At 41.4% G+C, this 12,033-nt stretch overlaps 1 protein-coding gene across 3 annotated transcripts; it reads left to right on the plus strand.

Annotated features, from left to right (window-relative positions):
• The first annotated feature begins 600 nt into the window (after positions 1 to 600).
• On the plus strand, positions 601 to 10,524 carry LOC147315151 (protein FAM222B-like). Of its 3 annotated transcripts, none has more exons than XM_086262412.1 (4): positions 601 to 850; positions 1,422 to 1,478; positions 3,522 to 3,649; positions 5,683 to 10,524. In XM_086262412.1, exons 3-4 carry the CDS (start codon positions 3,568 to 3,570, stop codon positions 7,635 to 7,637), a joined length of 2,037 nt encoding a protein of 678 aa, XP_086118538.1. In that variant the 5' UTR covers positions 601 to 850; positions 1,422 to 1,478; positions 3,522 to 3,567; the 3' UTR covers positions 7,638 to 10,524. The 3 variants fall into 3 exon arrangements, with proteins under 3 accessions (XP_086118538.1, XP_086118539.1, XP_086118537.1); XM_086262413.1 differs by having other exon boundaries at positions 1,425 to 1,478; XM_086262411.1 differs by lacking the exon at positions 1,422 to 1,478.
• The last annotated feature ends 1,509 nt before the right edge of the window (positions 10,525 to 12,033 follow it).

Raw genomic sequence — 12,033 nt, forward strand, 5'->3', positions numbered from 1 at the left:
CTGTTTTTCATCAGTTTTATTTTCTATGTGATTTTTAATTGTATATTAGTAAATTCAGTTAAGTTTCTGTTATTTCCCCGGAGGGATCAGTTGGTTTGAGTTTTGATTAGTTTTAGTGTGAATTTAATTTTTTTTCTTCAAAATATTAGTGGTGCCAGATACTATTATTTTAATAATGTGCTTATCTAAACCTCCTAAATCTTACAAATTCTTGTCACACAGTCATCCCAGTCAGGTTAACCGTCTGCATTAATGTCTCTTCGGTCTGCTTGTGCTGGAAAATTTGACAAACCACAAAACCATTTTTTTATCTGTTTTTCATTTATTTATTTATTTTTTCGTTTGATTGAATTTTTAGTTCCGTTGGCCAAAATGTTTTTTACACTAAGTGTTACTTTTTAGTTTAATTCACTATATTAAAAAAACTTGCTTTTTGTGGAAGTTTTTTTTCATGCCACCACTTCAGAAAATCCAAATCATGCCAGGTGATAAGTACGTGACCAACTGTTAACATTTGTCCCAAACTGCTGCTGCGTCCGCCTAAATATAAGGCTGACAGGAACACCCAAGCAGAATAACCAGATCTCTTAAAGTTTATATAATCTGTGATAAATTTATGATAAAATGACGCTTTTGGGCTTTAATAGCGTCTCATCTGTGGTGGATTAATGGACAGGCGTTCACCGTCGATGCCTTAAATGCAGAAAAGGGGTCCTGTCTGTTTGCGCATGTCCGACAGATGATGCTGCTTTAGCAGACAGCAGCACGAAGAGCTGACACGCTGATTACAATCCTTATCAACGTTATGTCGCCACAAAATGAAGTTTCCTTACTCAAAGATTCCTGAGGAGTAAGTATCGCTCTTTTTAACACAGGTCACGTCGGTGCTTTCCGTCAACGAGAAGCTAAAGTTTGCTAACCAGCTGGCCTGTTCACAATAAGCACAAAGAGGCTCCTTATTTACTGTGGTGCTTGACTTGTGGTAACCTTTTGAACGATTTAACATCAGTTTTCTGAAGGTGTCCGGTTCTGCTTGGGGTTCACATGGTGTTTGGCCACTGGAATCGTCCGGGGTGATTTATTGAAGGCTACAGGCGTTAGCTAGCTGTTTAAAACTGCAGCAGGTTGAGACTGGATTGTTAGACAGATGGCTAACGTTACCTAGCTGCAGACTGGCTGTCAGAAAGTTCACCTCTCCCGCTGTAAGACCACTCCAAGAAAGCGGTTCAGCCTTAGGAAGACAGCTTTAGCTGGTGTATGTTTGAAAGGTTGGGTACAGAGGGTAAAATAAGTGTGTGTGTGTTTTATATATATATATATACAGCTAGGACTGAAGCGTCGATGTGTAGCCCAATGCATTTTAATTAAGATTAAGTAGAAAAGCCTGGTGTCTGGCATCTGACACAAACACCATTTCTCAGCAGGAGACTTCATCTGAAACCTCGGGGAAATTGTGCCAAAATAAACGCACCTTTGTGGTAAGGAAGGATGAGTGCTGATAATGTTTTATTGATTCCTGATTGTTTAAAAATTAGGGTTACACTGGCTTAGTAACTAACTGCTTTATATTTTGGGTCTGAACACTGTAGACAGACTTGTTTGTGTGTATAATCATAAATATGTCACTGAATAAAGTCAGTGAGCACACTAAAAGGCCTACAGTTTCTATGGATTGTATAGTTTATAACTGGTTTGTCTTTCCTATCCTGAATAACAAGTCAATCTTAACTTCCACTGTTCAGACGGTTAACTCGTGATGAATCATAAACTGCAAAATGGAGGATGATTCGGCATTTGTGCTTCTTAACAGATCCCTTCCTCTTCCCTCTCAGTGGAGGAGCTGAGAAAGGAATTCTGCTGCAGTTCTCAAAATCTTTATATTCTCAATTAATCTTAATTCCATTAAGATTCCATTAATCTATTTTCTTAATTGTTGTCTTATTTCAAATCTTAAAAAAACTCCTTTAAAATATATTTATTTGAGTTAACATGAAGTCAGAGGTTTCAGTGACACTTTAAACCACAGCATATATAACTATGCAATATTACAGAAAAGTCTGAAGACTGCCTTCCAATTCCTTTTTATGGAGTGAGGAAAATGGAACTAGGTGCAGCAATTAATATCCAGAAATAAAAAGAAATGCAATATGTAAGGCAAAATCACAGTTTGTATTTTATAACAAGCTTTAAAGTAAATATTTGGTTATGACCACCAGCCTGACTTCTTAGGTAGCTGTCTTGTAACTTGCCAGTCTTCAAGAATGGTTCTCCAGGCTTCTTGAAGAACATTCAAAGCCCTTCTTTGGATGTTTGCTGTCTGCTGTTTGGTTTTGAGATGATTCCACGCTGCTTCAGTGTTGATGTCCAGACTCTGACGAGGCCAGTCCATGACTGATGGTGTTCCACTGTCTGTGGTTTTGTTTTTTTTAAATCAGGGTATGCGTTTACTACACAAAGCTGTGGACAGTCAGATGTTTGTGCCGCATGGTGTATCAAAATCTGATGGTACATTTCTATATTCATGAATCTATCAATTTTGAAAAGATCTCCACCAGCGTGACTGAATGCAGCTCCAAACCATGACAGAACCTCAATTATGATTTGTTGCCACTGATTTTCAGTGTGGTTTCTATGTAATTTGGCATCCCTCAGCCTTTTCTCCCCCTCTAAACATAAAAAACATTCTTATGAAAATGGTAAGGTACAAGAACTGAACAGAAAATGAGTGAAAAAGCCACCAATGTCCAAATAGAACCTTGAAAGACATTAAGAAAACTTGGAAAATTATTGCTCTGTGCCACACAAAAAACAAAGCCTAGATCTGTTGAAGAAAATTGTAAAGAAATGAGAGTTACTTCAAGGCTTTTGCACAGTTCTGAATATGAGGTGTGTCTGTGTGGACTCACAGCTTCCAGTTCTGAAAAGTGAAGCTAGCGTATTGCTGATATAATTGACAGTCAAGAAGGGGATATAACAGTGAGATGTTAAAGAATGGCTTGTATGAAATATGTTTGTATTACTGGAGAAGATGAAAGTAAGTAATTCTAAAAGGACAAAAGGAAGAAAAAATGGCATTGTGTTTGTTTTCCTTATTTAAAACAATTCTTTATGTCACTGGTTCTGTACCTCTGCATTATGATGAAATATTTAAAATAAAAGTTTTAGATTGTGTTGTAAGCATGGCTCTTTGCTTTTCCCCAATTTTTTTTTTTTTTTTAAATTTTCTGATTTGCTGCTAAAACATTTTGGCACATTCTTAGCTTGACACAGAAAGCTGGCTGGCTTACAGTCTGCCATCACTCTACAACTGTGCTGCTTTGTTCATCTCCATCTCAGCTCCTTGCTGCCTGCAGTGTGTACACAGTGAGCTTATACAGAGCCATGGTTTCTCTTTATTACAAGATGCCATTTGCAAAAGGTCAAACTGAACTGTGAAAATCAGTGATGCCAAAGTATTTTCACACCAATCTAAGTATGTGTGTGTCAACGGCTGACTTTGACCTGCTCTGTTTGTCCCCCAGTATGGTGAGGAAAAGGTGTCCCGTGCTGCATTAGTTGAAGAGTGACATGCTGGCCCGCCTGCCAGCATCAGTTAAGCCTACCATCAGACTACTTTCCCGCACGCAGATGAACACTGGACCTCCAAAATGTAAGTGCCGTCTTTTATCATGTTGTGGTGTTTCTTTTGACTTGTCATACTAGTCAAGCTGTTTTGTAAACACGACATCCACAATTTCCAAAGATTTAAATGACACTAAAGTTTAGTTGTATAAAATATCTAATCACTGAGGATCTGAAACTCGTAGTGGGATGACCTTCTAGAGCAATGCAGAAAATATGTAAAGGATAAAAATTACCAGTAAGTTTTAGACAACTGATTTTAAAAAGCAGTTGACTTGTGTCCATGCTTCCGGCTTTTAAAATGCAGTTAAATATTCAACATCTGTTCAGAACATTACCGTAAGTGAAGTGGATTTTGTTTGAGGCTAGTTTGGGTGCACAAATGATGGCAAATTATTGAAAACCTCTGAATTTATGTGGCATTTCCCACAGAATAAGATGGTGTTTGTGGCTATATTGCAGCAGGATGAGTATGGACAAAAACCAAAAACCTACTTTACTAAATAACCCAGTGAATGTTAGCATATTTACTTTGTGGCAGTTAATCTTAGTTAGTCTTTGTTTGTCACCTGGCTCTCTGGTTTACAAAAGATTCCAGAGCAGAACGTGCATAATCATAGCCAGCTACAGTCTGCTACTGTGTGCAAGGTGAAGTACTGTCTGATCAGTTTCGCAGCATTTGGCTTCATCTGAGCAAAGGGACCTGCCCTGTCTGACAAATGGTGAATAACTGACCGGACAGAACCTCAGAGCAAATGGATAATAAATGCAGAAAAACCAGAACAAGAAGCAACTGAAAGGTGGCTGCAACAACTTGAATGGGGATGTCCATGGGTTCTGGGGTCTGACTATTTTGGGTTTCTGATAATGGGGAGACTTGTATAGGGTGGTTGTTTTGTTTTTTGTTTTTTTGTTGTTTTTTTTAAGCCCAGTATTATTGAAATCTGGTCCACTTGGCAGCTTTAGAAAATATGAGTGCATAGATAACTGTGTAACTTCTGTGTATTTTTGTAAATGTTACAGTTTTGGCTATTAACAAAGACCCCCACCAAACACATTTTCAAAACTCTATACTATAGACCAGGGGTGGGTGAACTCCAGGCCTCAAGAGCTGGTGTCCTGCAGGTTTTAGATCTCACCCTGGGTCAACACACCTCAATCAAGTGATTAGCTCATTACCAGCCTCTGGAGAACTTCAAGACATGTTGAGGAGGTCATTTAGGCTACGTTCACACTGCAGGCGAAAGCGCATCAAATCTGATTTTTGTTTTTTGTTTTTTTTTTGACCCTATGCGACCCATATCCGATCATGGTATGACAGTGTGAACGGCACAAATCCGATCTGGGTCACTTTCGTATGTGGTACTGAATCCGATACATATCCGATGTTTTAGAAAGCAACTGCTGTTTGAACGGTCATGTCGCATTAAATCCGTCTTTTATGTCACCGACACAAGACAGACGGCAATTATCAGCTCCAGAGAAGCGCCCGAGAAGACATCGCGAACGAGCGCTTCCTGGCCATCCAGTGTAGATGTCAGTGAAACTGTTGGGAAGACATTGTTGGAGAAACGTGAACATATTATTTGTACTGTATAATCTGCAGATTCTGACAAATCTGCAACTATCCTTTGAAGCACCGCTCCTCTCTTAAACAGCAATAAGGATCATTATTAGGCTATTTACATTATTATGTAAATAACAAAATAACTTAAAGCAAAAATTGGGAAACGTAAAGTCCGAAGTCTTTATATTAACGGCCATCTGTCAAACAATACTGTTTGGTCTAGGTCTAAACAGAGCACATCTAAAACCTGCAGGACACCAGCCCTTGAGGCCTGGAGTTCTCCACCCCTGCTGTAGACAGAAGATGTTTTAAAGTTTCCCCTAAGAGCCGGTCACCTTGTTTTTTACCGCCAGTTTGCATTGAAGAACTTGTATAACTGCAGGCTGACAGCATGTTTCTCTATAAAGTTTTGTGCTATGTGAAATCCCAGTTGGTGTTATTTTCTAAGAATGTGCTTTTTTTTTTTTTTTTTTCTGATTTTGCACATCTTGCAGGGGAAACTACACAGAAAATGAGATCTGCCAGCTATCCAACCCCAGCAGAGTTGGATGCCTATGCTAAGAAAGTTGCCAACAACCCTTTGACCATCCAGATCTTCCCGAGCAGCGTCAAAGTACCTCAAAAGAAGCACATTCGTCGCACAGTCAACGGGCTTGACACATCCTTGTCCAACCAACGCCAGAGTCCCTACTCCTCTCAGGTCGGCACCAGTGGGGGCCTGCTGGCTGTCCTCTGTGCACCTGTCAAAAACTCAGACACTAGCCACACCCGACAACTACATAATTCAGTCATGAACCCTCACAGTGGGCCCTACACCACTGAAAGCACTTTAAACCATCCTCAGCCTGCTCCTCACCTACAGGGTCCGTCTCAGTCTGCACTCCAGAAGCAAAACTTGGTTCACCCTCAAGCACTACAGCAACAGCACCGTTTGACTCATCCAATGGCTTTGCAGCAGCCTCACCCACAAGCTTTACAGCAAAGGAATATGGCTCGTTCACAAGCTCTCCAGCAGCAACAGAGCTTGTCCCAGATTCAGGCGCCACAGCAGCAGAGATTGGCTCACCCACAGGGTATGCAGAGACAGCAGAGCCTCCCTCACACACAGACTGTGCAGCAGCAGCCACAGCAGGGCCAGTCATGTTCGTCAGTTGTACCACAGCAGCATCTTTCTCATCTGCAGTCACTAAAGCATCAGGTGGCTCCTCCACAAGCTTTACATTCACAGCAAGGAGTGACTCAGGATCTGCGCCACATATCTGATGGATCTCAGCTCCCGAGCATGCAGCACACCCAGGGGCTAGTTGGGTCGCAGGCCCTTCCCCAGGCTGTTGCTGCAGGCCCTCCTACCATGCCTAATTGCCCCCAGCAAGCCCGACTGGGACCTTATGGGCCGCAGAAGCTCCCTGACCCAGATGCCCCACCAAATATAACTGTATCTACCTCCACCATCCCACTGTCCATGGCAGCCAGCCTGCATCAGAACAGACCCGGTGACCTGAGCATCATTGTGCACCAAATCAACCAACTGTGTCAGGCTCGGGCCGGTATGGGCACCACCTCAGTCTGTGAGGGACAGATTGCAAACCCCAGCCCCATTAGCCGCAACCTGCTCATCAATGCCAGCTCAAGGGTGTCCTCTCACCACCCAGCTCTGGGCAATGTACCCAGCAGCCTCATGGTGGGACCACCAGACAAAGCTGCAGCCCAAGCTCCCAGCGTTTCTCTCAATTCACAGCAGAGTATAGCTGCTGCTAATAGTGTACCTGCTTTTCACACCAACCCTGAGAAGGTGGCGCAGCAGCAGCTTCAGCACCATTTACATCAGCAGAAACAACAGCAGCAGCAGCAACATTTTCAGCAGCTTCAGCAGCTGCAGCAGCAGCGCTCCTGGGCTCAGCATCAGTTAGCCCACATGCAGCAGCCTCCTGAGGGGGCCAATCCTTGCAAGAATCCAAGGATGGAACCTCCAGCTGAGTGTGCTTTCCCCTCCAGAAACCTCTCCTACAGCCACAAGCTACCAAACAGTGCACAGAGCTTTCCCCTAAATCATCCTGCAGAAAAACCGCAACCCTCATCCCCTGTTAAATGCCCAGCAAGTTCTATGCCTTACATTAATGGCCACTACATGAAGCCACCGTGGAGCAGCGTTCAAGCAACAGCAGGAAACAATGGCCCTCAAGACCTCTCAGTGGCTTTCCAGGGAGGGCAGGCTGCTGCTTCCAGAGACAGAATCCCAGGGGCAAAGTATAGGCCAGGGAAGGAGGGTCCTAATGACCAGTCAGAGCTGATGCAGAATGTGGATTTCTTAGGTGGGGATTTTCAGATGCCCAGCTTTCAGGAGCAGAATGTGGATGCAATGGGGAATATACACAGGTCCGCCAGGAGCCAAGTTCAGGAACCTGGCAGCAGCGGAGCAGTCCATGCTCATCGCCCAGGCTACTGTTAAATGTGCGTTGATGCCCATGTGGCGTGTACTGAATTTTGTTTTTGTTCTGGTCTACAGCTGCTTTCAGCTTCTGTATTTTACTCTTTAAAACCTTCAAAGTGAGCAGTTAAATTGCATTGCTTCAGAGCTTGATTTGGAGACCCACCAGGTGTGATGTTTCAAAGTATTCCTCAGGTCTTAAGCCATGTCGTACTTGTTGCAGATGAAGGGTTTTTGAGATCGTTGTCGACTGTTTTATCTCTGGCACAGATGTGCTGCTGTTTGTTCATATATCTATGGTGTTCAGAAATGTTAATTTGCAGCTGAGACTATGCTTGCCTTATGATTGTCACAGTGCTTTTCATAGGTTGACATGGAACAACTCAACTTTTATTAGCATGTGTGGCCTTAGAACTGCCCAGAGGCAAGATAGAATAGGATGTCTTTTGTGTAATGTTTTTATTTGCAATTATTTATCTTCCTAACAGCTTTGATCCATTTGAATGGGGGTTACTTGTATATGCAATTATTAGGACTGTTGACAGTGCTCAATCCCATAGCTGCAGTGTACATTTGTAAAGGGGTCTGGGTGTTAGCCAGAGCTTCCCTATCAGGAATACTAACATGGCTTCTGAACGATATTGTTGGTGGTCCAGGTGATTTTTGATATTGCTCTTGGTGGGATGTTTTTTTTTGTTTGTTTGTTTTTAAGGAAGAAAAAAAAAAACCCTGCCAGAACTAGCAAAATCGGTAACCTTCTCCATTTCTGAGATTCTTGTTGTGTGGGAGTTCTTTTTAAATGTTTCTTTTTTGTTGTTGTTTTTGCATTTCTGTACATTGTCTTACTTGAATCATAGAATTTGCTTTTAAATGTCATGCTTAACATTTGGAACAGGGGCAGAAAGTCTCATTAGCTCCCCACATGTTAATCTTTAGGCAATGTGAAACAGAATGGGTCCCATTACTTTAAACTGAGCGTGTCTGTATGTGAAAGGTAAACTGATCATGTGCATGCATGCAAGTACGTCAGCTCATGCTACCGGGGAAAATGTCATTTCCCTTGAGCACAGGTTGTCACCATTTTACTACTGTAATGCAAGTGAATTGATGTGGCGTGGATGTTTCCTTTTCTGTGGGGCTTGTGGTCAGTTGTTCATCTACTTGTCACCGGCCTTACCACGTGTCGTATTTCTGTGACCTACAGAGAAAGAACTAAGAACATGTAATGCAGGTCATGTTGTACTAGATGTACCATAGTTGATGTTGTCTGGGCTTGTGTTGCTGTATTAACCTCAAGCCTTCTGGAAAAAGCCTTAAATGACACACTAGTTATAGTCTACTTTAACAGTTTCTTTGCCAGGATCACAACTTGTATGGCTGTGAGGAAGGTTGTTTGTTTGTTTTTTTTTTCCTTGTTGTTGTTGTTGTTGTTGTTTTTTGCCCCTGAACTTTGGTTTCCCTGTTTAAAGCTAATGTTGGATTATTTGGGAGGTGTTAACATGGACAGGCAGTAGGAATGGATGATATTGCCTTAAGGTAATAATGCTACTCATCCCAGATTATAAAGCCCTCATCCTTCTGTCTGAAATGTTGCCTATCTAAGGATTTAGGATAGTGGAGAAAAAAATGACTTGATAGCAGATTTAATAGGTATTTAGCCCAGGGATGTAGCAGTTATTTTAAGGTATTTGAACTGTTTTTAGTTGTTACATGTAATATCCTCATAGTTTAATTTATTTTTTGGACCACTGCATCCTGAAGCCATAGGTATTTTCACATTAGGTGCCATAGGTGACATATTGATGCAGGCAATAGGTTTGCATCATTGCTTTAATGTCTTTCACAACAGCAGTTCTTTTTTTCCTAACTGGATTGTTCTCAGAACATCGTACAGATTAAAAGGGAGAAAGAATTGCAAGATAAATCTTCAAAGAGACAATTCTCTTACAAGCTGTAGCTTTTCTGGAGTTCAGTCTTTGTACTTAATGGCAGTTTTTTTTTTTTTTTTTTTTTTTTAAATTACTTTTTAGTTTAGGTTTTTAGTTTTTTTTTTTTTGTTTTGTTTTTTTCTGGCTCTCAGTTTTGATGTGCCTGCCCCCTGAAGCTGCTATTAAATTAAATCTTGACACACACGTATGATCTGTGTGTGTGTGTGTGTGTGTGTGTGTCTGTGTGTGTGTCTGTGTGTCTGTGGTGATGATATGGGCTGTATCAGTGAAACAAGTTCCTATTTATTTGATGGGTGAAAGTTGTCACCAGTCAAATGCAGGTATGTTTGGCTGTTTGTATGTCTTACGAGCCAAATTTTAAAGAAGATTATGTATTAATGAATTAAAACTGACCAGTATTCAAGGTGGCAGAGTGAAGTCTGACCCACTGTGGCCTAAAGACCTTCCAAGCCTGTTTGAGTTTCTTTAACATTAAGTTGACTGGGTGAAAACACTAAAGGATTAGACAGACCCGCCCTGTTAATGTTGAACTGCCTCGTTACAGCCCACCACAGTCAGGTTCTGCAGTTTCATATGAAGTGCCTCCACTGGGTGTAGTATGGAGAAGTGTGTGTGTGTGTGTGTGAGTGAGACTGAGTGCTTGCGTGTATGTTAAGCTTGGGTACTTGCACACAGGTGTGCATGCTGACAGAGGTGCACAAAGTTGATCTCTGATGGGGGGGACCAAGCTGCTTAGTATAACTACTGATACTGTGTCATGGACTGAAGTCCTGGAGTGTGCCACGATTCCCAAACACTGTCAGGATGTGTGAACTGTTTGCTGCTGACTCACTGACCAAAGTGACCAGAAGTCCCTCTCTAACCACTCTGGCTGAAAGCCTGTAAAAGCTTGTTAATGAGCAGCAACCTGGTGACCTAACAAAAAGCTGCTGGGGTTCAATAAAGTCGTGTGAAGTAAACGTACCGATGTGAAATGCGCATTTATTTAAAAAAAGGAAAAAGACAGAGGAAAAAACAAACAAAACAAAAACTAAATGACTTTAAAAAAAAGAAAAGAAAAAAATCTAGAGTGAGTCGTTCCTTTCTGCAGAGTGCACCTCAAATGTTCTGGTTTTACCCAGAAATCTGGAAATGCATTAAAATACAGAAATATTGTACAAGAACCGCATCAAGAATCACATCTACTTAAGGATGTTGTAGCTCAGCTTTTAAGTTGATTCAGATGGCAATATTTACTGGGGCGCAGACATAACAACTCTCTCTAGATTTTGACTGATTTATATAATTGTCTTTGGTTATCAAAGACATGTTGTGAACAGTGGTGGAGGGGGGGCTTACTTTCTCTACTTTGAAAATGTGATATTCCACTTTTGCCTAACCTTCAGGAAAAAATGTCTTGCACAAACATTCCCCTAACCAAAATAAAGTTTTCAAACACAGCTATTGACTGACTTTTTTTTGTGAGCAACATGTTTCAAGGGTTTAAAGCTAATAAAACTGCATATATGGAATTTCACTTGAATCTGAATTCAGTTTAAGTAGAAAGATATTTGTATGAATATTGAATGGACAACATTCTCCTTTAGGTTTTTCAGGTAGAGCAGAATTTATGGTTCCATCTATTACAGCAAGTCGTCCAGCTTCCAAAGCAGCCAGACCATCACACTACCACCAGGTCTGATTGTTTGTTTCACCTTGGAACTTTCCCATAGGCGCTGTTTTTACTTGGTTTCTTTATTGTTGTTGAATCATGAACACTGATCTTAACTGACAAGTGAAGCCAGCAGTTCTTTAGATCATTGGTGGGGAACTCCAGGTCTCAAGGGCCGGTGTCCTAGAGGTTTTAGATGCATCCTTGATCCAACACAGCTGATTTAAAAGGTTAAATGACCTCCTCAACATGTCTTCCGAGGCCTGGTAATGAACGAGTCATTTGATTCAGTTGTGTTGACCCAGGGTGATATCTAAAACCTGCAGGACAGACATAACTGTCTCTAGTAGTGATGTGCGATACCACTGATTTCCTTTCCGATCCGATACCAAGTAAAATTCAGGGTGGTATCGACGATACTGATCCGATACCAACACTTTGTACAAAAACATATTTTATTTATTGTATCTCAAATTATAGCATAATGATTACAGGTCATCAGATTACTTGTTCTTATCACCTAATAATGCAGAATTCATCATATAGAAATAAAAAACCTGAAGTTGTGTGCTACTTGAACACCTTGCCTGCCTGCAGCACTAAAGGACTCCGTGAGAGATGTCTGTCTCGCCCTAGCAGCACCTGTCCCTGTCCACTCCTCCTCTTCCAACCCCTCTTCAGTTCGCCTCAACATACGCTCGTCGTATTCTGTGATGGTTTACTCTGAGGTGTTTGACAAATTTGTGGTGTTGCCACAACACCTCACTTTCTTGCCACATGTATCACAAACCACGTTTGTGGATGTAAAATACGTCCA

This window comes from Aulonocara sp. 'chitande type north' Nkhata Bay, linkage group LG14 (assembly GCF_057382095.1).
Source record: "Aulonocara sp. 'chitande type north' Nkhata Bay isolate Kocher_YH1m ecotype deep benthic linkage group LG14, A_spYH_male_GT1.1, whole genome shotgun sequence".
Taxonomy (NCBI): Eukaryota; Metazoa; Chordata; class Actinopteri; order Cichliformes; family Cichlidae; genus Aulonocara; species Aulonocara sp. 'chitande type north' Nkhata Bay.

Excerpts from the sequence above, each read along its gene's own strand:
- LOC147315151 (XM_086262412.1), top strand. The coding sequence starts at position 3,568 with ATGCTGGCCCGCCTGCCAGCATCAGTTAAGCCTACCATCAGACTACTT. Across the intron at positions 3,650-5,682 it reads GAACACTGGACCTCCAAAAT|GGGAAACTACACAGAAAATG; the intron begins GTAAGTGCCGTC and ends CACATCTTGCAG.